The sequence below is a fragment of the Panthera pardus genome, unplaced genomic scaffold (genome assembly GCF_024362965.1).
Source record: "Panthera pardus isolate Hobbes unplaced genomic scaffold, ASM2436296v1 HiC_scaffold_25, whole genome shotgun sequence".
NCBI lineage: Eukaryota > Metazoa > Chordata > Mammalia > Carnivora > Felidae > Panthera > Panthera pardus.
The window spans coordinates 79,470,141-79,495,389 of NW_026526821.1; the positions used below are offsets into that span (position 1 = coordinate 79,470,141).

General features: G+C 37.9%; 2 protein-coding genes across 2 annotated transcripts in view; both read left to right on the top strand.

The window, feature by feature from the left end:
- COMMD1 (copper metabolism domain containing 1) overlaps positions 1–2,837 on the top strand; it is a 186,505-nt gene extending 183,668 nt beyond the window's left edge. The window contains exon 3 of the mRNA XM_019432768.2: positions 2,597–2,837. Within this exon, the coding sequence (XP_019288313.1) occupies positions 2,597–2,704 (108 nt within the window). The 3' untranslated portion in view covers positions 2,705–2,837. The remainder of the gene's footprint in view (positions 1–2,596) is intronic.
- The window catches only part of B3GNT2 (UDP-GlcNAc:betaGal beta-1,3-N-acetylglucosaminyltransferase 2), a 197,195-nt gene that overhangs the window by 101,697 nt on the left and 70,249 nt on the right, over positions 1–25,249 (top strand). The window lies entirely within an intron of this gene.

Consider the following 25,249-nt stretch of genomic DNA (forward strand, 5'->3'; position numbering starts at 1 on the left):
TATTTTCTGTAGGGTACCCCCAGCCAAATGCAAAATTTGAACAAAGCCCCTTAAGCCCCAATTTAAAAGCCCTTGAATACCTGATAAAATATTTTGATAGCATAACTAGATGAAGCTAAGCCTTGATAATAGTTTCAGATAAACTGTGTCTTCAAGAGTCATAAATGGTTATATGTGTCTTTCTAACATGTTAATGTGTATTGTTTCAAGCGGGGAGAGGTGAAGATTGGGAGTGGTTGGAAAATTTAACTTTGGACTCTGTTTACCTAGCCTGCTAGATTCTGTAGTATTTGATTATCCTTAAAAATAAACAGCTTCACTGATATTTAGATGTCTGTCATAGATAATTTGAGTACTGAAATCTACAACAAATTAATGACCCCTCATCAAAAAAGATCCTGGCTTTTATTAATGAACTCTTGTATTCCTATCTCTGTGATCAAAGTCCTTGATAATTTCTTCCCATATAAATTGAAAACCAGGTGAATTTATTATAGTAAATGACTTTCAATGAGGTTAAAACATGGGTGCATCATCTTCTGCCAATTTCCTGAATATATATGTTAGACTGGTAAATATTACTTTCTAGACTATTATTTCAAAGGCCAAATGTTCAAAAATGTTTTAAAGGCACGCTAAAGATCTCGGTAAAACTGAATGAAGAATAAAGGCTTTCAAATCTGAGACCGGTTCTTAATTTAGCTAACTGGATTGTCTAATTTGCCATAAATTTGCTCTTCTTTCCAAAAGGAGATGACCCTTCCTGCAGCTCCTCAACACAAAGAGCATCTTTCTTTTCTCTAAATTGGTTTTTGGCTTTCCACTAAATGAAAACCTGGCAGTGTCTTTTTTCTTTCTTTTTTAATTTTAAACCTGACGGTTTCTAAGTTCATGTACTATTCCCCTCTACTATCCAAATACGTGTTTGAGGAAAAGGTTCCCTGTAGTCAGGGAAAGCCTTTCCTCCCTTTGGAAACTTTTCATCTGAGAGACCCTTTCTTTCCCTCTGTACTTGTTTCTCCTGGGGGAATAAACAACACAGCAGCCTAGCAACAGCACAGGGACTTTCCCAAAATCAGCTCCTGAAAGTTCTTCTGGCTATTGACAGAGTAACTTGCTCCTACTGAAAAGGCTTGTTGCTCTTCCTCTTACCTTCCACTTTGGGGATAGAGACGGGAAATACCATGTATTTAGAGAGGAAAATGTAAAGAAAAGAGCATTGATCTGGTTGGTGGCTCTTCCATCAACAGAGGGACAATAGACATGTCATTTACCATGCAGAGGGCCTCAATTTCATTATCTAAAAAACAAGGTAGTTGAATTATATGATCTCTGAGAATTCATACTGCTTTAAAATATATGATTATTGTTCTGAGACATCTGGGTGGCCTAGTTGGTTGAGCACCTGACTCTTGATTTAGGTTCAGATCATGATCCCAGGGTCGTGGGATCAAGCCCCATTTTGGGATTCTCTCTCTCTCTCTCTCTCTCTCTCTCCAAAATTAAAACAAAACAAAATATGATTATTGTTCATAAGGATCTTAAAGATAATCACTCTTGGATACATATAATTTGCCGCTGTTGCTTGAGATAATTTGTTCGAAGTATTCACTGTACATGAAATTTCTGTCACCACACTTCAGAAGCCTTTTTCTTTGATATCTACCTAATCTAGGTTGATTGACTGGTCCTAACAGTGTGTGCCGGGAATGTGTTTGATGGAAATCTTGGAGAGTTGGCTTGCAGCAAGTGGAAAGGCCTCAGAAATGTTTAAGGCTGTTTCAAGACCTGGTTATCTTCAAAGGATCTGGTTGATATTTCCCAAGCAACTTGGTCACAACTTGTCATAATTGCTAGTATAACCACTAAATCCAAAGTAGCTCAATTATCAGGCTAACACAGAGCCAATCCAGACCTTCCTTCTATTGTTATACTACTGGGTGCTATGGAGACAATATGGACTTTGGAGTCAGCCAGAGCTAAGAGTTCACAGTCCGACTCTGCCCTTTTCTGATTCTGTGATACAGCTTAACCACTGTGTGCCTCAGTGTCCTCATTTATAAGTACTTAAGTACTTACCTTAAAAATTGTTATGGGATCTGGGCACTCAGGGTGGCTCAGGCGGTTAAACATGACTTCGGCTCAGGTCATGATCGTGCAGTTAGTGAGTTTGAGCCCTGTGTTGGGCTTTGTACTGACAGCTCAGAGCGTGGAGCCTGCCACAGATCTGTGTCTCCCTCTCTCTCTTCCCCTCCCCCCCCCCTTGCACTCTGTCTCTCTCAAAAATAAATAAACATTAAAAAAAATTGTTATGGGATGGAACGTGATGACTGAAGAGCTTCTCACATGCCACATAATGAGAACACCTAACATTTGTATATCTCTTTACCATTTATGAAACACCTAATAGAAGTAGTTTTATTTAGGGAACTAAATATGTGGATTTGATTTGCTGGATAATATATCATTTAGGTATTGAGACCTGAGTCAGGCTTGCTAGGTAGGGGGCCCTGGGCCTTTGGAACTGGGTCAGCCCAGATCCAGAGCCTTGGCTATCTTGAGGGTCTTTTATAAAACATCCTTTTGTGTTTTCCAGGAATCTGAATTTCTGTGTTTGGAATTTGATGAAGTCAAGGTCAATCAAGTCCTAAAGAAGCTGTCAGAGGTAGAAGAAAGTATCAGCACACTGATGCAGCCAGCCTAGCTGAAGATGGAGTTGTTGAAGCAAAGGTGTTCATGATCCCTCCCCAGTGAGCTGGGGTGTTTTGTTGTTGTTTTGTCGTTGTTTTTTAAAATCTTATTCCCCCATTAGTATTAAATCCTCAAATTCAAATCTTGCCTGTCTCTGCTTGCTGGGGTTTCTTTCCTTCCCTCTTTCATTCACTCTTACAGCTGTACTGTGTGCAGAGGTTCTTATACTTCAGCATGCACAGGTGTTTATAACAGCATTTATTTATTTATTTTTAGGATTTTAATTTTAAGTAATCTCTACACCCACCGTGGGGCTTGAACTCACAACCCTGAGATCAAGAGTCACATACCCCACTGACTGAGCCAGCCAGGCGCCCCATCATAAAAGCATTTTAAAAAGGAGGCTTCTAGGACCATATCCCTAGACTTGAAATCAGTAGAGAATAAGTGGAGTCAACTTTAGAAACCCTTGCTGTGGTAGTTTGTTCCTAGGGTAGGATTTTAGGAATTTATACATAATAAATCAGGTAAGAGTTAGAAAAAGGGGAAGAGGGGCGCCTGGGTGGCTCAGTCGGTTAAGCGGCTGACTTCGGCTCAGGTCATGATCTCGAGGTCCATGAGTTCCAGCCCTGCATCGGGCTCTGTGCTGACCGCTCAGAGCCTGGAGCCTGTTTCGGATTCTGTGTCTCCCTCTCTCTGGCCCTCCCCCGTTCATGCTCTGTCTCTCTCTGTCTCAAAAGTAAATAAACGTTAAAAAAAAAAAAAAAGAAAAAGGGGAAGAGAACATTTTCCTCATGCAAATACAAGGCTGACCATAAGCCATGTGTCTTGAGCTAAGACTTGGAGGAGCCTGCCTACCCTAGAAAAGGTTTACTGACCCTAGTAAAACCTGTGATGCTCCTGGAACTGATACCGGCATTTGGATTAGTTCTCCCCAAATCTGGGAGGTCTGTTTTGATCTGAGCTACTTGGGCTTTTCTGGAACCTAGAACTAAATGGTCCTTGTCACAAAGGGACTCCCTTCACTTACCTCAAGTGAAGATTGTAAGAAGGGAAGAATATCTGCTGAGCTGATGTAAGGTCTTTTATATCAGAAGATTTTACTTGGGTCATCAAATAAAACCTCTTCAAGAAAATTTCAAAAACAAAAATTTCTTCAAGAAAACTAGTGTAGGGGTGCCTGCCTGGCTCAGTCAGGAGAGCATGTGACTCTTGATCTCAGGGTTGTGGGTGTAGAGATTACTTTAAAAATAAATAAAAATTTAAAAAATAAGAATAAATAAATAATAAAAAAACTAGTATAAAAATTAGATCCTTGTAGAGAAGTTATACCAAACACCAAGAATATTCTAAAAGAAGGAACCTGTCAACCAGTGTATTGAGGCCCTTGTTTAACAGGTTTTATCAAATCTGATACTGATAACATTTAGAAAGCTCAGTCAGTTGGCTTTGAGATGTACTGTGTTCAAAAAAATGTAGTTCCCCTTGGTCAGTGGTTACAGCATGTGTCAGTTCTAATGAGTTTATTGTTTATTCTAGGGCAGGTGTAAGTTCGCTTCTGTTAAACATTTTCTCTCTGCTAAATCAGTTTGCAGACATTTTAGGAGCCCTTCCAACACCTGAGCTGAAAATATTGGCTTCCTCTCTGATTAAAACCATCCCAGCAGTTAGCAAACAATGACCAGAGGTTTTAAATGTAGCTCCTGTAGATGCTTGAGAAAACATCTTGAAACAGTATGGTAAATAGATTCAGAGAAGGTATGTGGTTTGGCCAAAGAATTATTAAAACTTGCTTTCTGTTTCCAGGGCTACTGTCATGTGATCTAGGAGAATTTAGATATAATGTCTCCTGATATAAAATGGAAGAAAAGAGCATCCCATCATATAATGGGATTCCAGATGTCACTGGCAGGAAGAACTGTAGCTGCCGCATTAGTATTGACTCACATATCCAATGGAAGTCTGTGAAAGCCTACAAGCACAGTTCTTGGGCACACAGGGAGAGGATATTGCTGTTATGGTTTGAAGCTCTGTTTAGGTCATCTTATGAAATTAATAGCCACAAAAGTGGACATGAGCTTTTTATTACACCCCTAAATCCTAGGTCATTAGAAAATTTGTTAATGTATATTGAGTTTTTCATAATAATAATAGTAGTAGTAGTAGTAGTAGTAGTAAAAGAAATTGGTTGCTAAAGGTGGTCCCCATATTTAACTAAACACTTTGGAATACAAGTGTTTTAAGCAGGGTGTGTTTGTGTGTGTTATATTTACTGGTGATACTTAAATACCTGATTACCAAAGGAATACATGTCTATTATAGTCTATTGTGAGAACACATAACACGCCTTGGACAGTTAGATGACCTATCAGCCTAACCTACAGAGATAACAGAAAAGAAGGCTGGTACTAGGAAAAGAGTTGCCTTTCCTTGAATAAATTCCTGGAAGTGGAACACATGTTTTTTAAGACTTTCATGAGCATTACCTAATTGTTCTACAGAAAGGTTATATCAGTTTGTATTACCTTTAAGAAAGTATGAAGGTAAATCACTCTCTTTGTTGCCTAATTGGATATTATGTTTTTGTTTTTTTTTTTTAATTTGGGGGCACTAACTCGTTTTTGTAAAATTTTGAAAGGGACACTTAACTTAAACCAGGACATCTCCCTGGGAGTAGTGCAAGAATGGAGAAAGGACCAGGGAAGGAGGAAACTGACATACGAGTCCCAGCAGATGCCACTAGATTTCCTACTTCTGTAATCCTAGGTTAAAATCACTTTGAGTTCAAGAAATGTGGGGCAAAATAAATATAGTCCTTATCCTGAATTAGGCTTTATAGAAGTTGTCCCTGCTTGAGCAATAAACACTCTAACTTCAGTCTGTTTAGAAACAGTCCAGGCAAGCCAAAAGTTGCTTTTAAAATGGAGTAAGAAAGAAACTTCAGACTTAAGTAGTTCCATGTTGATAGCAACGAAAGATTTGGCTTTAATCTCAGGCCTGGATTTTCTTGGAAGCTCTGGTTTCTGTTGGCTTCATCAGTGAAGGTTTGAATTTCACCATTATATCCTCCCTTTTCCTTTATTTAACCTCTCTTCCCCTGGTATTATTTTTCTTTAGTTCCCATTATTTATTTCACTCATCCTGTCCATCTTCTTCCCCTCTGGCAACTACTGGTTTTGTTCTCTGTATTCAAGAATCTATTTTTTTTTTGTCTTTTTTCCTTGTTTGTTCATTTGTTTTATTAAATTCTGCATGTGAGTGAAATTATTTGGTATTTTGTTTGTCTGTCTGACTTACTTCACTTAGCACAATACTGCCTAGGTCCATCCATATTGCTGCAAACATCAAGACTTCATTCTTTTTTATGGTTGAGTAATATTCCTGTGTGTGTGTGTGTGTGTGTGTGTGTGTGTGTGTGTGTGTGTGTGTGTTTGTGTATGTGTATGTGTGTGTACACCACATCTTCTTTATCCATTCATCTATGGATGGGCACTCGGGTTTCTTCCATACCTTGGCTATTGTAAATAATGCTGCAGTAAACTTAAGGGTGCATATATCTTTTTGAATTAGTATTTCATTTTCTTTGGGTAAATATTTAGTAGTGAATTACTGGATCATATGGTAATTCTGTTTTTAATTTTTTGAGGAAACTCCATACTGGCTTTTCCATAGTGGCTACACCAGTTGGCATTCTCACCAAAAGTGCACAAGGTTTCCCTCTTCTCCATACTCTTGCCAACATTTGTTATTTCTTGTCTTTTTGATTTTAGCCTTTCAGATATGTGTGATGTGATATCTCATTGTAGTTTCGATTTGCATTTCCCTGATGACTAATGATGCTTAGCACCTTTTCATGTGTCTGCTGACCAATTGTATATCTTTTTTGGAAAAATGTCTTTTCGGTTCTCTGCCCATTTTGATTGGATTATTTGGTGGTTTTTTTTTTTGTTTTTTTTTTTTTTGTCTTTAATCATGATCCAAAAAGAACAATAGCATTTTAAACTTCATTTAATTTTATCTCTCTCAAATGTAAGAAGGTGGTGAAAAGCAAAGGATGACATTGAGTATCTGAAATCTTAAATAGCTGACGTGGTGTCAAGCCAGTAGTTACTGAAATTCTTTTTTCAGACCTGAGTGAAAATTTGGAAAACAATATAAATAAACATTTGAGGAAATTAAATGTTAAACAGATGTTAGAAAATAATGTTTTCAGAAGTGCACAATAAATATCTAGACCGGTGAAGGGGCAAGGAGAAAGAAGGAAGCCTTCTAGAGTCAGCTCAAAAATAATGGATATTTTCCTAGAAGAACAGGGTACTAGAAGTGATGGGTCTCATAGGACAATTGCTACCTTATAATTTTAGCTGCACAACTTTGCAGCCAAAGTTTTCAATATTTTATATGGCGATTTAGCTAGCAGAAGGAAAAACTCAAATAGAACATAATTAGTGTGCACTTACCTCTAGTTGCAAAGTATACAGTTTTTTACTTCAGAATTTGAGAAGTAGCGTTTTTATCTAAGTGCGATCTGTTCTCCCTTATGTGGGGATGGCCATGATTGTCATATCATCATGACTGAATGTAACACTGAAGTAACCTTTGTTATAGAGGAACTTGCCTGGACCTGCTTCCTGTCAGATAAATGGTGCCAACTGATATCTTGCAAGTTCAGTACAAATATCAGAATAAAATAATGAACCTGTACATGATCACAGAGCAAAATATGAGTATTTATATCATTTACTCACCAAGAACTATGATTAGGGTTTTTGTTTCTCTTTTACCTACTCTTGGCTAGTTTTTCTTTCTTTCTTTCTTTCTTTCTTTCTTTCTTTCTTTCTTTCTTTCTTCTTCCTTCCTTCCTTCCTTCTTTCTTTCTTTCTTTCTTTCTTTCTTTCTTTCTTTCTTTCTTTCTTTCCTTCTTTCCTTTCCTTTCCTTTCCTTTCCTTTCCTTTCCTTTCCTTTCCTTTCCTTTCCTTTCCTTCCTTTCTTTTTTAAGTAGTCTTCATGCTCAATGTAGGGCTTGAAACCATGACCCTGAGATTGAGAGTTGCATGCTCTACAGACCAAACCAGCCAGGTGCCCCTTGGGTAGTTTTCTGTTTCAAGTACTGTTTATTCATTGGAGGCAGAAAGAGGAGAAATGGAAGGGGGAGGGGTGTAGGGGGGTTTGAAATGGATTACACAAATGCAATTAGAGATTAAACTATTAGTTTAAAAGAAATTTAGGCTGAAAAATGAAATAGTTAAAATCCTTAATACTGGTTTTATATTAAAGAAATAAAAATAAATTTGGGGATTTTATGATTCATAAATTATGGCTATTTTTAGAATCAATGTTAAGATTTAGCACTGGTCTCAAAATGACTGGGAAGCTTTTGGTAGAAGCAATTTTTCATCTTTATAAAGGGGGAAACATCTGGACAGATGGCAGAGGACTTATACAAGGCCATGGTCAGGAAGAGACCTCAGGGTACTATCTTCCATCTCCATATTCTACATGCCAAACCCTCCAAAAGAATAATATGTGCTTGAAAAAAATACCTGTGTCCTTGCTCATTGTGTTTAGATAATGACAGTTCCTACAGTGATGTCTTTTGTATGCAGATATGACCTAGGGGATGTGAGGTCCTATGTCATTTGTAGCCAGCATGCATGTCAGACATGTCTCTGCGCTGAGGCTGCTGAGGCTCTTTGTAGAGCCTAATGATGTTTCTGATGACCTCGGCCTCACTGCCCACTCACTGCCACTCATTTTTAGGTGCAATGTGCAAGATGAGGCTTTTGCCACTTGAGGCTTCCTGCCTGTCTGCAGCACCCAGGTAGGCAGCAGATTATCTTTATTCCCCGCTGGACAACCATAACCCAAACTTGCTAAATATAACATAACTCTTGGCCATTAATTCATTCTCACTATGTGTGTAGTGATCTGTAGTAGCTACTTCCTCATTATGGTTTTTCAACACAGTCTACCCATGGTGTGGTATAACAGAGTTCAAATTTTTTTTTTGACATTTTAATTACAAAAGTAATACATGCTCGGGGCGCCTGGGTGGCTCAGTTGAGCGCCTGACTTTGGCTCAGGTCATGATCTTGTGCTTCTTGAGTTCAAGCTCTGTGCTGACACCTCAGAGCCTGGAGCTGCTTCGGATTCTGTGTCTCCTCTCTGTCCCTCCCCTGCTTGTGCTCTGTCTCTCTCTCAAAAATAAATAAACATTTAAAAAAAAGCAATACATGCTCATTTAAAAAGTTATTCATAATAATTGAATTAGTGCAGAATTGTATGGAGCTTTCTGCTTTTTAAAAACCTCTCTCCCAGGGTACCTGGCTGGCAACTCTTGATCTCAGGGTTGTAAGCCCCACATTGAGTGTAAAGATTACTTAAAAATAAAAATCTTAAAAAAAATAAAATAAAAATAAAAAGTCTTCCCCCTAGAAGTAGGTGTTGTTAACAGTTTGGTGTGTTTCCTTTCAGATACACTCTATGCACACAAAAACATTTTATTAGTTACATTTTCAAAGCATCATTTTATTTTTTTATTTTTTTTTTAATTAAAAAATTTTTTTAACGTTTATTTTTGAGACAGAGAGAGAGCATGAACGGGGGAGGGTCACAGAGAGAGGGAGACACAGAATCTGAAACAGGCTCCAGGCTCTGAGCTGTCAGCACAGAGCCCGACGCGGGGCTCGAACCCACGGACCGTGAGATCATGACCTGAGCCAAAGTCGGACGCTTAACCGACCGAACCACCCAGGCGCCCCATCAAAGCATCATTTTAGACAACAGGAATCACAGCTGAAAGATACAATAACAGAAATGAAAAAACACTACAGGGAATAAGGAGCCAGTTAGATGATAGAGAAAATGGATCGGTGATCTGGAAGACAGGGTAATGGAAATCTCCCAAAGTGACCAGCAAAAAGAAATGAGAATTTTTAAATTTTTTTAAACGTTTATTTATTTTTGAGACAGAGACAGAGCATGAATGGGAGAGGGTCAGAGAGAGAGGGAGACACAGAATCTGAAACAGGCTCCAGGCTCTGAGCTGTCAGCACAGAGCCCGACATGGGGCTTGAACTCATGGACTATGAGATCATGACCCGAGCTGAAGTCGGACGCTCAACTGACTGAGCCACCCAGGCACCCCAAGAAATGAGAATTTTTAAAAATGAGGGTAAGTTTAAGGGACTTCTGCAACAACATCAAGCATACTAACATTTGAATTATTGGGGTCCCAGAGGGAAAAGAGAAAGAAACAGGCAGAAAACTTACTTGAAGAAATAATAGCTGAAAACTTTTCTAACCTGGGGAAGGAAACAGACATTCAGGTCCAAGAGGCACTGGGTCTCAAACAAGATGAACCCAAAGAGATCCATACCAAAATACATTATAATTAAAATACAAAAATAAAATACAAAGAATCTTCCCTTAAAAGCAGTAAGAGAAAAGCAATTAGTTACATATGAGGGAGTTCCCATAAGATGATAAGCTGATTTTTCAGCAGCAACTTTGTAGCCAGAAGGGGGTAGCACAATGTATTCAAAGTGCTGAAAGGAAAAAACTTGGGACCAGGAATACTCTACCTGGCAAGTTTATTATTCATACTGAAGAGGAGATAGAGAGTCCCAGACAAACAAAAGCTTAAAGAGTTCATCACCACTAAACTGGCTTTACAAGAAACACTAAAAGAACTTCTTTAAGCAAAAAACAAAAGGCTAGAAATAAGAAAATACATAAAAGAAAAAAAATCTCGGGTAAAGGCAAACATATAGTAATGGTAGTGGATCAACCATTTATAAAACTAATTTGAAGGTTGAAAGACAAAAGTAGTGTAACCAACTATATGTAAATAATTAGTTAAGGCACACAAAAGATGTAAAGTATATCAAAAACATAAAATGGGGATAAAATGTAGTGAGTTTGGAATGTGTTTGAATTTAAGTGACCACCAACTTAAAAGAGACTGGTATGTATGTATATGTATATACATATATGTGTGTGTGTATATACATATGTGTGTATATGTACATACATACATGTATATATACATATGTATATATACATGTATGTGTATATACATATGTTTCTATATGTATGTATATGGGGTTTTTTTTTTGTGAATTTCATGGTAACCAAAAACCTATAATAGATATACAAAAAATAAAGAGAAAGGAATCCAAACTTAACACTAAAGATAAAGTCATTAAATCACAAGGAAATCAAGCAAGAGAAGATGAAAAGAACAGAGAAGAACTATAAAAACAACTAGAAAACAATTAACAGAATGACGATAAATGCATACCTATCAATAATTAAATGGAAGCAGACTAAATGCTTAAAAGACAAAGAATGGCTGAATGGATAAAATACAAGACCCATCTATCTGCTACCTACAAAAGACTCACTTCAGATCTAAAGACACACAAAGGCTGAAAGTGATATTCCTTGCAAATGGAAATGAAAAGAAAGCTGGGGTAGCAATACTTCTTTCACAAATGGACTTTAAAATAACAATGCCTATAACAAGAGATTAAGAAGGGCATCACATTATGATAAAGGGATCAATCCATCAAGAAGATAAAACTCTTGTAAATATATCTGCACCCAATATAAGGAGCACCTAAATATATATAGCAAATATTAACAGACAAAAGGGGAGAAATTGACAGTAATATCATAATAGTATGGGACTTTAACTCCCTACATATATCAGTGAGTAGATCATCCAGACAGAATTGTGAAGGGTAGAGAATATGTCTTTGGATCTGGAAGTGGAAAGGAAACACATTTCCAGGAATGAGTGAAATCACACCTCTATGTAGAAAGGGTCTTTCTTTTTTTTTTTTTTTTGTGGATGTTTACAAACCTGGATCATATCTGGCTCATCATCTGGGCCTCAGGTCCTTGGTGATGAGCATTATAAATGGAGAGCTGAGAAAAGGGAGATGAATGCGTTGTGTTCCCATGGAAGACAAACAAAGCTAAACATAGCCAAGTAAGAGAATATATGACTGCTAACAGACATGGGACTGTGCAAGTGAACAAATCCCAAAGCTCACTCCCTCCTTAGGGAGTTGAAGTCAGAAGCAGTTTCTGTAGCATCCCTAGCAGAGTTGTGGATCCATTCTGGCTTGATTGGGAAGGGAGGTGAGGTCTGTTGTTCTTCAAGCTGTGCTTACCTGCCCTCTGAAGTGAACCCCAAGGACCTAAATTCTGGAAAGGGAAGGAAAATGGAGGAGAATGTTGTTGGAGAGGAAAAATTTTTCTCCACTATTCAAGATTGTTTTGGCTGGTCTAAGAATTAAATTGACATGAGATATGAACAAGAGAAAATCAAATTTAACTATGTATGTATGGGGGTTCCATAAGAATATGAGGTCCATAGGTAGACAAATGAGGCTTATATGCCATTCTGAACTACGGAGAATGGGATAGGGGTCTGGGACTTCAAAGAGAAGGAAGACAATTCACAGGAAGATGAAAAAGAGTAAATGTTTGGGAAACAAATGTTTGCTGGGCCATACAGGAACAGTGGGCCCCAGAGAGGAATTTTAACAGACTGCTATGTTCCTCCCTGTCCACCACTCCTAGTTCATATTATGCTGTGCTTATCTATGGTGATAGCTCCCTTCCTGGAGGAGGTCCTCCATCTAAATTGTTCTAGGCAGACTGAGGAAGGTCAAAGATTCTTCCTGAGCCTTACGTTTCTTAAAAATATTCAGCCTAAAACCCACATGCCAAAGAGACACATTTTCCTTCCCTACAGTACTGCCTTTGAAAATTCTCCAAGAAGTTTCACAGTCCGCAAGTTGAGTTGTAGATTGTTTTATCTTACTGAGTTGGTTTTTCATTCCTGAGCATAGGTCACTTCAGTTAAACTCATTTCAGCAGGCTGTGGTGCAGGTATACTTCCAAAGCAGGCCTGTGGTTCAAGCAATCAGGTATTAAATAAGAGGCATTTCTAAGGAAATAAAAGAAAAAAAAAAGGTCAATGGTTGGAGCAAATTATAAACCCAGTTTCTGAGTTATGAAAGCAGCCAATTTAAAAGATTTTTAGGGGCACCTGGCTGGCTCAGTCAGTGGAGCATGTGACTCTTGATCTTAGGGTTGTGAATTCAAGCCCCACGTTGGGGTAGAGCCTACTTAAAAATAAAAATAAATAATAATACGAAATGTTTAGATGTCTGACTTGAGAAATCTTTAGGTGGAATGAAGGCAGGAAGTGGCAATCTGATAGATTTTCTTGGTTTGCAGTTTGAAGGTCTCTGATGATCATTCTGAGTGGCCACACAGCAATTGGCACAAGTGTTATCCATACATGAAATACATGAGCTGTTGTAGTGATTTCTGGAAGTTTATATCAGGTCACTTATATTCAGTTTATAGGGCTTCAGGGAAAAGCACACTTTTAATTTTCAATGATTCCATGTCAGGCGGGCAAGAAATATTGGAAACGTTATTTTGGAGGGTTGTAGCCAGACATTAGAGGAAGCAAAGAATTTGGGATTTAGTCCAGTTTACAATGAACAGTATTACAATCTAATATCCACAAAGGTGTGCTATTGAAACAATTTTTTTCTCTCAACAGTCACCCTCATTTCTACCAAAGATAGCCAAATTAAGACTAATTTATTTGCAAAATAAGCCTTGTTCCAATAAACTTGGCCTGATTATTTGCAAAAATTCAACAGGAATAGCAATTTATCATATAGGTTCTTTTAAATCTGCTTTGCTGGTACCTTTCACAAGAAGTCCCCAGATTGAACTTTTAGCTGCCAAATAACTTGTCATTAGAACTTTGCTTTCAATACCTATAGCTTTGGGTTACTTTATCTCTTCTCAAGGTCCCTAAAATATCCTGAGGTTCCTGCATCTGCCAGGAATTAACCTTTTTTACTCACTTGGTAGGGCTGCTGGGAACACTGTAAGCAAGGTATCGGCTGATATTTCCAAGGGGCTTTGTTGGTTTTCTAAAGTCAACCTTAGTTTCTTAAATTTGTGTGGTCATATATGAATCTGTGTATATCTCTGAAATATGACATTCCATTCAAAGCCTTGGTAATGTAACCAGTGTTGCCAGTTGTGTCCTGTTACAAGGAGAACAGATTCTTACTGAACTGATGCAAATAAACATGTTACCATAAGGGTAAGAATATTCATTAAGAGTTTTTGAATTCTAGAGGAATCCAATAGGGAGAAAAAGATAAATGTTTCAGTTCTGCTTACAAAGGTATAATTTACCAAGTTGTGTAAGGCATGGTTAGATTAAGAGGAAATGTTTCCTTTTTCTGGAAAACTGAAAGAACCAGCGCCTGGGTGGCTCAGTCAGTTAAGTGTCCGACTTTGGCTCATGTCCTGATCTTGAATAGATCACGAATTCGAGCCCCACGTCAGCTTTGCTGACAGCTCAGATCGTGGAGTCTGCTTTGGATTCTTTGTCTCCCTCTCTGCTCCTCCCCCTCTCACACTCTGTCTCTCTCTCAAAAATAAACAAACATTAAAAAAATTATAATAATAAAGAACCAGCAGTATTACAAACAAAAATTGATAAAAATTATATCCATTTTCCTCTGTTTATTCAGTTCCGTGAAATTCATTTTTTGTTCTCCTTGAACAAGTTCCATTTTCTCTATTATTTCTGGAAATTTTTGTTGAGTTCAGATTTATGATCTTAAAGTTACTAGAAATCCAATAGAAGCATTTTTGCAGAAACACTTTTGTAAAAGCATTAGAGCAAAAGAACAACTGTCTGTAAATGACAAAAGATCACTTCTGGGCCTTTTGGCTAAGATCAAGTGTAAATGACAAAAGAGTTTAAAATAGCCAGGTTAAAGTCTGATTAGGGTTCATTACAATGCAATTGACACAGAAATTTGGTTATTTCTGTGACATACAGCATTTTAAGATAATAACTAGAATTATGACTGATGAAATTATACTAGGACTTATCTGAATTTTTAGGAATTTTATATAATTTTCTAGAACAGTTATATTAATATTTACTCATAAGATAATAATCCAAAAAAGATTTATCACCATTTATTTGACAATGTTTCTCATGTAATTTAACATATCAAACAAGCCTAGTTTGTTTAATATCTTTTACAAGGGGAGAGAAAAATCTTACAATTTTTCAGCAACCTTCTGAAAAATCCCAGAGTTATTTTGAGGTCAAAAAGGGTTCATTTAGGGTTTAAATTTTGGATAGTTTGTCAAAAATGTCAAAGGTTTTAAAACATTTGGTCAAACAGGATCAGAGGTCACTGTGAAACATTACTTAGTTATCCACTTAATCATGGTGACCAAGACTTTGTAGACAAATATAGAAAGTTAAATGATCAGTAAAAGGAAAAACTTAGCTCTTTTAATATTGAGAAGACTCAATTTTCTTAAATAATCAAAGGGCTGATTAAGGCAACATGAAGCACATGACATTTTGATAAAACCTAGAATATTTGTTTTCTAGGCAGATTAAGAACAAAGAAAAACTCATAATTTCTTATTATCAAAAGCAGACCAAAGTGTTAAGAAGACTGGCCTTTGAACAGAGAGAAAAACCAAATTTTAATTTTGCACCAGCTTACTTTTGATATTAAAACTCATTGACTTAATTAAGTTCATTCCAATGTTAGTCTCTACCATACACAAAATTTGTTTCTGAAGATTCTTTTTCCATAAGCTATCTACAACTTTTTTTCTACATTCATATTTCATCACTTTTCCTTTCTCATAACTAGGGTTTTTTGTTTTTTTTTTTTTTAAGTTTATTTATTTATTTTGAGAGAGAAGGGAAAGAGAAAGAATCTCAAGCAGGCTTCTCACTGTCAGTGCAGATTCTGATGTGGGGCTTGAACTCACAAACCGTGAGATCATGACCTAAGTCGAAATCAAGAGTCAAATGTGTAACCAACTGAGCTACTCAGGTGCCACATAACCAGACTTACTTGAGGACAAATTTACTGCCTTTCCCTTAACAAAAACAGCTCCGTACTTTATAACTTTTCTTACCCAAAACATATCTGACTTGCCTTGTATACAGAGTTGCTTTCCTTATTCAAGTAGTTTCAATCACATATATTAGAATTCTTAACTCTTAGAAACTTTAATTTCTACTGAAAATGAAGTATAAGCAATTATGAATTATCTATTATACCAGCATTGTTCAGATTGACAAATTTATTAATACATTTTATAATTTCTAGAAACATATGCTTCTTTATAATACAGTTTCAGCATAACACAAGACATGTTTACCAACAAACATGAATATCTTTAGTTCCTCTGTAATAGTGTTAAAAAATTCAATTAGTAAATTTGAAGATCTAATTGGCAACATTCATGAATTGAGTAGCATCTCTTTACCATGTAGAAAGAGCTCTGAGGGGCACCTGGGTGGCTCAGTTGGTTGAGTGACCGAATTCATTTCAGGTCATGATCTCACAGTCCCTGGGTTCAAGCCACATGTTGGGCTCTGTGCTGACGGTTCAGAGCCTGGAGCCTGCTTCAGGTTCTGTGTCTCTCTGCTCCTCCCCTGCTCACATGCTCTCTCTCTCTCTCTCTCTCTCTCTCTCTCTCTCTCGCTCTCAAAAATAAATAAACGTAAATAAACTTAGAAAAAAAAAAGCTCTGAGGATCTGTGTAAATGGAAGGCTTTTATGGGCAGAAGGACATTAATTAGTGTTTCATATTTTATCTTATTTAGAAAGGATTTAGATATTTAATGAATTTAACTTACTGTTTAACTTAGCAAAATTTTAAAGTTTCAAGTTACGAAAAGATTTTTGAACTACACATACCGTAAAACATAATTTAAATTTTTTTTTTTTTAATTAAGCTCTACACCCATTGTGCGGCTTGAACTCACAACCCTGAAATCAAGAGTTGTATGCACTATTGATGGAGTCAGCCAGGCGCCCCCCCATAAAACAATTTTTGCTAAAAAGTTAGCAAAAAAACTCTTATCTCATGTACACCCATCTAAATCATTTGCTCTCAACAATTATGAAAATTTCAGGACATATTAGACAAAATCAGCCACCATTTGAAGTTAGAGATAACATGAACTTATTTGGCTGAGAAACCCAGGTAGAATAAAAAGTTGTGTGTCTGCATTATATTCAATCTTGATAGCTTTAAGACATGTCTATTTTAATTAAACCAACAACTTTAAATTAATTTTAATACCAAATATTTTCCCATATCATGTGAACCTGAAATGCATTTGGATTAAATTTTTATCTTATTTTTGAGAATTTTTGTAAATGCTAAAGTTATATAAGCCCTTTTCTTTAAGCTAATTAAATGAACTCTTTTTTCATATTAATTTTGGCAATACCACTGGAGGTAGAAAAATACCGTATCTATAACACACGGACATAGATATATGTATAGACAAATACAGAGATCTTATAGCTTCTGTTTTTAAAACAATATAAAACTCACTATGTTGTAAGTAACAGAATAATTTAAGTTTACTTGCTCAGATGGCTTAAGGTTTCTTATTATTTCTGGAGAAGACTTTTAAGATTTGTATTTGTCCCTGGAGTAATCTTAAAGAGGCTGTAGTCTAGAATTTTGGCCCTTTTTGCAGTTTGTGTTTGTAAAAGGCCTCATTTTCTTTCTTTTCTTTTTTTTCCTTTAGTCTTAGGCGAGCATGGGCGTTGTTTTAGATGCCTCCTGGGGTGTTTATATTTCAAAGACATGGTAAGATTTATATCTTCAAGGGACAGAGAAAGAATGCAAGTTCCTCCAAGAAGGACTTTGGTTTTCTAAGGCCAATAATTTGTGAGTTTTTTGAGATAAATAGAGGCGGTTTTAGGATTGGTTAAAAAAAAGGCCGGGGGGGGGGGGGGGGGGGGGGGGATAATCGGTGGACTTTGGATTGCCTCTAGCGTTGCATATTTTTAGTTTTGCAAGGATTTGTAAGATAAGGACAGTTGTTTTCATTTTTTTTTTCTTATGTGAAGGACAATTGTATTTCTAATGTCCTGATTTTTTTTACAGTATATGCAAATGACTGAAGGCAAATAGGAAGGGGTCTGAGTGGACTTTGAGTTTTGTTCTAAGTCTAATTTCTGTTCTTCCTTCTTACTAAGGGAGTCCCTAAGGCTAGCCGTTATACCAATAAGATAATGAGAGCTCTCTAAAAAAGAATTTTTTTCTTTCAGATAGAGCCTTAGAGGATCTATCATCTGGCCATTGACAAGTAGGATCTCATCTTAATCTCAATAATCACTTAAACCAATAAGACTTTTTAAGGCTTAACTATGGATGAAAAAGGCATCCCCAAAGGGGATGCACCCTCACAAAATCCAGAAGGTTCACTCCCAAAGTTAGCCTAAGAAAGATCTAGCCACAGATGGGGTACAACCCACATTTCTTTCAGGCTAAATTAGTGACAAGGAAGGTTGAGATGACAAAGGCCCCTTATGGACTGGAACCCCTTCTGACAAATTCCTATGAGAACTGGCACAGTTGGACAAAGAGAATGCTGACTGTTGGAGCCACAGCCTGTTGGGCTGCCTGCCAGATTCATGCTGGTATATGCATCCTTCAGTTGGCAGAGACCAAAGAGAATATTTTCATTGGTTATAAAGCTAAGCTTTCAAGACAGAACAAGATGAGAGGAAAGCCAAAACCAGACCTAATGGTTTTCCGTACCTTATTACCAATGACACAGAAGACAGGCAAAAGTAAACAATGACCATCTCTGGGAGGAAAAGGATCAATAGAAAACAAGAGTACTTGTAACAGGGGTGCCTGGGTAGCTCAGTCAGTTGAGCTTCTGACTCTTGATTTCAACTCAGGTCATGGTCTCATGGCTCATGAGATTGAGCCCGGCGAGCCCCACCTTAGGGAGTTTAGGATTCTCTCCCTCTCTCTGCCCCTCTCCCACTCGTGCACATGTACAGGTGCACACACACACACACTCTCTCTCTCTCTCTCTCTCTCTCTCAAACATTTTTAAAAAGTAAAAAAATAAACTTAAAAAAGAGTACTCATAACATATTTTTACCAAAGTTTCTATACCCAGTGAACTAGTTTCACAGACATTTTCTCCTGCTAATACAAATTTAGATAAAGAAAAGTCCTCTCACCTCTCTCAACTTTCATTAGACCTTGCAGGTAGAGATATAGGATATAGTAAGAATTCTTATAATCTGCCAGCTTTTTGTCAGCAGTCCCAGGATATTTGAGCTACAGCAGTCCCAGGGTAAGCGATATCAAGTCAGTTAAAATTTTATCCTATGAACTACTTCAGATGCTGGGAAGGAAAATTTTTTCTCTACCCTTCAAGATTCTTTTGGCTGGTCTAAGAATTAAATTGATTTGAGACGGATTAACAAGAGAAAATCAAATTTAATTACTTACATACAGGGGCTTCATAGGAATATGAGGCCCTCAGGCAGTCAGGCAATTGAGGTTTATATGGTGCCTAGAGCTAAGGAGAAAGCAGGAGGGGGTCTGGGACTTCAAAGGGAAGGAAAACAATTCACAGGAAGATGAAAAAGCAAATATGTTTGGTAAAGAAACATACAGAAACAGGACACAGGAATTTTAATAAACAGACTTCTCCAAGTTCATCCCTGTCCACCACCCATAGTTGATCATATTATGCTGTGCTTATCTATGGTGATAACTCTCCAGAGGAGGTCCTCTGTCTAAATTGTTTTAGGCAGTTAGGCAAAAAGTCAAAGTTTCTTCCTGAGCCTTCTTTTTCCTTAAAAAAAAAAATCAGCCTAAAATAATCTATATGCCAAAGAGATCTACTTTGGGAGTGGCAAAATTTGCTCCCCTGCAACATAAAAAAGAAACTTTGTCCTATTAGACCACAAGGTTCGTGTTCATGTCCCTCAATCAGTTTGTAGGAAGGGGTGGGGGTTCTTTAAAAAAATCCTCACCTGCTCTTTCCCTCAAAGTAGAGTTTAGTTGTGGAAGACTTAAAGGGGGCAAAGGTTGTTACTCACTACAAAACTGAAATTTGTCCAAAGGGTTTATATTTGCTTTAACCAGTATCAGCCAAAGAATGACACAAGAAGGCAGAGGAGCCATGTAACATTTTGTTCTCTCCTGGTGCCCCAGTCTGATTTGGTTTGGCTGGCCAGGCCAGGGGATAGAGGAGAGGTGTCAAGTCATTTGGTCACAGAGGGGACCTCATACATCAAGAAAGTACCTGTCTTTGGATCCCCTCTGAGCTGAAAGAAAGCAAATCACTTCATAAGTTACTGTATGATCCATTAAACTACAGAAACAACCATTTGCCTGTTAGTGTACCAGCACTTCACATATGGTCTACAGAGAATTTAGGGAAAAATCTTTTCCCCCAGTATCAGGAAGTAAATAAATAAAGTAAATAGTAAATAATAACAACCAATTAACCAGATAGGCCAGATCCAGGGGCATCTAAGTGGGAAAGCTATCAGACTCACTCAATCGCTGATCCTTCTCTTCATTGATGCTTATGCGTGTACTTTTAGTAAATGGAGAAGGATAATGTGAAAGCTTAACAAATAGTCCCCTTCCCTCTCCCTGTACACCAAGGACCAGTTGAATAAAACGCCAAGGGAATTTGATTCTGAAGATCCCTGAAGAGCTGGAGATCTTCACTGGGGACCTGACCCCAGGAGGATCAACTTACAGACCCAGTGGGCAAGCAGCCCAGGAGCCAATGCTGGAGGGGCAAGACCCAGCAAGTCACTGTTGCCTTGTGGGAACCCCAGGAGAGAAGTGGTTGCAGTGTAATCACAGAGGGCCCATCCTTTGTAGATCAAATGCCACACCTAGTTTTGCACCTGGAAGTTTGACCAATTAACTGTGTGCATGTAAGGAGCTGGTTTGAGGAGACAAGTAGTGATTAAACTTTTGTCCTTTCTTTCCATTTTTTTTATCTTATCTTGGAGGACAACTGGAGATTGCTGGTGATTTGTTCCATTTCTCATCCTTTTGTTGCCAGGTGCTAAATCACCCAGCTGCTCAGAATGAAGCACATGCTCCCAGCTAAGCCAGGAATTTTTGAGAGATTTAAAATTTTTCAAATATCAGAAGCATCACCATAGTCCTAGGAAAAATCAGGACACTATAGGATTTCTTTACTTTCATAGTATTTTTATTTTTCATTATAAATGTAGAGAAGGGAGGTGGAGCATAATCTTCTCAGTGCTTTTCAGAGCCCACTAAGGGTCTTAATCAGGCCTGATACTATTACCTGAGTGCCCAGGCGGGGAAAGTATACGGCTGCCCAAGAGGCCTGGGCCACTAAAGGAGGGACAATTCCAGGAGGAAGAGAGTGCCTCCCATTCCAGGAACTGAGAACGCTGATCTTGGATTTTTGGATGGCAGCTTATGGACTTCAAGGAGTTGTTTTGTTTTGGTTTTAACTTTTTACGAATAATAGATGGATATATTGTGCTTGAGAAGCATTTAAACCTTACAAATTAAAGCTAAAGTCCTCTATGACCTGTACTGTCTATTCTTGTTTCCTCCCCCTCCCCAGTAGTAACCTCTGTGGTCACTTTGAGTGTATCTCCTTCCAGTTTTTTAATGATTTTTACCTACTTACATATATGCCTATATTTACAATATTGTTTCATATATTTCTGTGACATAAGTACAATCACACCGTGTGGATTGTCCTGCAAATTGCTTTTACCCTCAACAACATGTCTTGAGACTGACCAATTAGTACTGCAGAGATCATCAATCTACCAAACTGGTATAAAGAGAACTTCAAAGTGGAAACACATTAGCTACAGAAGATGCTGAAAGAAATCTCATCTGAATTTCCCTTATCTGATCAGGATAGAGCTTTACTAGAGTCAGCTGCCAGCATCTTCCCCACCAGCCCCTTGAGACTCCAGGGAGGCATTGATTTGGGCACTGGGACATTCAAAAAAAATTGTGTAAACAGGTCTCACCAGAACCTTCCATCCTTTGAAGCCCAAATACTGTAGTGAAAAGCTTTGCACATGCCTTTTTATACAGGTGCAAAGATACCTTAGAAAACAGGAATTACTGTATCATGGGTTATGTGCTTTATAGATTCTAGACACTGGCAAATAGGCTGTGGAGTGTGATAACTGTTTACCAACCAGTCTTCTAAAAAGGGGGATAAGGGCTGATTTGTAGCATTTGCCCTTTTTCCATTGTGGGAGTTCTCCCTGCCCTGGCTGATTTCAAACTACTAATGTGACATTAGTAAACTTGGAATTGGGAAGAGATATGTATAATCAATGCTTGCAAGCCAGTGTGAGCTGAGTCTAGCACAGTTCCCAGAATCCCTCAAACTCAGGATATGCAAAGAGATATTGGTAAATAGCCCTCCAAAGTAGCCCAACCAATTTACACTTTTGCAAAGAGCGTATGAAAGCATCCATATAAAAGTATCTCAATATTAACACACTTCTTGCCAGTATAATGAGTCAAAAGCAGTATCTCATTTTGCCTTGCATTACTCGGTCATGAGTGAGGTTGAGCATATTTTCTTTGCTGTTTTTATTTCTTCGTCTGTGAAATGGTCCATATCCTTTGCTTGTTTTTCTTTTGAGCTGTTTGTCTTTTTCTTACTGATCTATAGGAAACTTTGATGTAGTCTGGAAACATATTATCCATCAAGTTTTCAATCTATTCTAGATAATGAAATTAGAGGAATATTTCCAAATTTTTTCCAGCACCTGATATATGAATATACCCATCAAGGACTGGAACTTAGAGAGGAAAAGTACACCAGAGTTTTGATTGTGTACATCAAACTCTGTGTATACTTGTTTAACATTGTGATAGGGTCAGTTGAACACACACATATCAGTAATACTAATAAAAAGTAAGTACTATGAAAAAAAGCTTATTTGGCTCAAAAAATTGTATTTGTCATTTTTTTTCACAAGCATCTTATCAATCCTCACTTCTCTGGGGGTCACGTAACTCACTAGACTTTTTTCTTGGGGGCATACACACACTACCACTTCCTATTCTCACTGAACGTCTCTTGTGAGTCTTCTTACGAGGCCTCATCCCTCATCTACTTTTCACTGTTGGCCCTGAAATGAAAAGATGGAGTGCTTTTCTCACAGGCTGTTTCTCCCTAAAAACAACGGACTGTGTCACCAGCTTGCTATCCTCTAGGGTAAACTAAGAACTCACAATTTTTCTCTGGGCCCGACAGTTCTCAGAATCTCTCAAATGCAAGATGCAGGAGATAGTCCGTTCTTACAAAGGCATTGCTGTGCAGGTAGGAGGAAACAACATAGAGGTGTTACCTTAGATGGGAATGGTTATCTGCAAAACGCAATTTTGACTGCTTCTCATTTGCTGCTCAGAGCGTTTTCATACTTGAACCAGACATCAAAAGTTTTAAGTTGAAAGGATATTAAAATAGTACCAGCTGGTAATGTAGATGTTAGGGAGGGCAACTCTTGAATTTCTCAATTTCCCTAGCATTCTTACCCTTCCTCCTTTTCCCCACCACAATGCCCAGTACTGGTTTTAGTAATTCTGAAAAAGGATCTTGATTCTTTTAATTTGTACCAAGCTGGAAACAGTAGCTGTGGCAGTATGTTAGAATAGCAGTAGTTCTTAACCAGGGATGGACATCACAATCCTCTGGGAAGTGTCTATTAAACATGTCAAACCTGCTGAATCAGAGTCTGGGTAGAAGGCAGGCACATGTATTTGGCAAAAGTTCAGGAATGATTCTGATGTGCCCTCATGACCAGAACTGCTACTCTATTCTAATGCCATTCCATGACAAGATTCACTCTGAAGACAGACATTCAGAATAGGTGTTTAGAAACATTTACAGCAATTTCACAGAGTATGTCTGTTAACTGTAAGTAACTTTGGGCTTGTATTGTGCCTATCTTTTCATTTTACATTTTACAAAATTATGTATCTTCCAAAATTTTCAAGCTGTGATAGATTGAAATTTAAAAAGTGTTTCTCTTGTTGGGATGAGCACTGGGTAGTGTAGTATGGAAACCAATTTGACAATAAATTATATTTAAATTAATAAATAAATAAAAATAAAAAGTGCTCCTTCACAGATAGTTTGAGAAGCACTGATCTAGGCTAGTTTAGCTGTGCCTAAGTCAGACAGGCCCGACTAAAAATTTCCTGGTTTGATAGTTTTATTAGGTGAGTAGTTAAGTCCCAGTGACCTCTTCTGGTGGCTGTTGAGAGGATTAGAGATCAATGAATGTATCTAAAGCACTTAGCACAGTGCCTGACAATAATAGAAGTTATTGGAAGCCCATCGTGGAACAGTTCCTAACAAAACTATCTTCCGGTTGGCTGTCGAGAATACATAGAATCATGGAACGTGGTGAGTGAACCTTTTTATTCAGGCTCATGTATCATAGTCTAATCAAAACAGAGTGCACGGCATGACAGAGATTTGAGTGACTTCTGTACAACCATGAGTAAGGGGTCTTATTGGCCATGGCAATTATAGGGCCAAACTCTGGTTAGCAGACCTCCTCCCAACATCTCCTTCCTGCCTTCTCTCTTATATTCCCCTTTCTCATAGTCCTTTTCCCAAAGATCCCAACTGCTTTTCATTTCTTAAAAGCACAGTCTTTTTTGTTCCTGATGGAGGGTAAGGAGGTGGGGGGTGGGGGATGGGAATTTCTGGCCACTTTAGTCCGGCCTCCTGTTTAAGCATCGAAAAACAACCAGATCATTCATACTGGGCCAATTAACCTCCTGCTGGCATCACTCCTGTGTCCTTGTCATGCTAAAAGAGCATCTGTCCCTTCTTTTGACTTACATTACAAAAAGCCCCTTTCCCTTACCTTCACCTTGGTAGGTACATTGTCATTATTACTGGGAGCATTGTGATGTGATATTCAAATATGAGTGTTTTGGCACCAGCGATTTTGGATTGAGTTGTGACTCTGCTACCTGTTAGTCATGTGGCTTAAGGAAAAAGTAATTTTTTAATATCATAATTATTAGGAACAGCACAAATTCAGGAAAGTAGAATAAAATCAAAGGCTTTAACCAGCCGTCTTTTCTTGCAGGATCCACAGTTCTTTTTGGATAACAGCACAGACCACTGGCTTGGTCTGGCTGTAATTCTGAAATTCTCTGCTTAGGGTTTTTTAATTCAAGGCAATGTGATTTAAAATTCCTCTGTCCCCAGGGGCACCTGGGTGGCTCAGTCAGTTAAGCATCCGACTTTTGAGTTTGGCTTCGGTCATGGTCATGGTCTCACAGTTGGTGGGCTCAAGCCCCCATGCTGCACTGACAGCATGGAACCTGCTTGGAATTCTCTATCACAAGTTATTTCTGGATTTTTTTTTTTTTTTCATGGATGTCTGTCTCACTTACTGGACTATAAATCCCTAGGAGGCAAGGAACCATATTTGCATTTGCTTACTGTTGTACCCCTGGCACCTAGCATGGTACCTGGCTTCTTGTAGCAGTTAGTAAATATTTATTAGATGAGAAAGGGTGCTGTTTCATTCATTTATTTCCTTTAGGGCAGGAACTGTCTTACTGAGGTTTATGGCCCCAGTATCTAGTTGATACTGGTTCCTCCATAAAATTTTTTTTTTTTTTAACA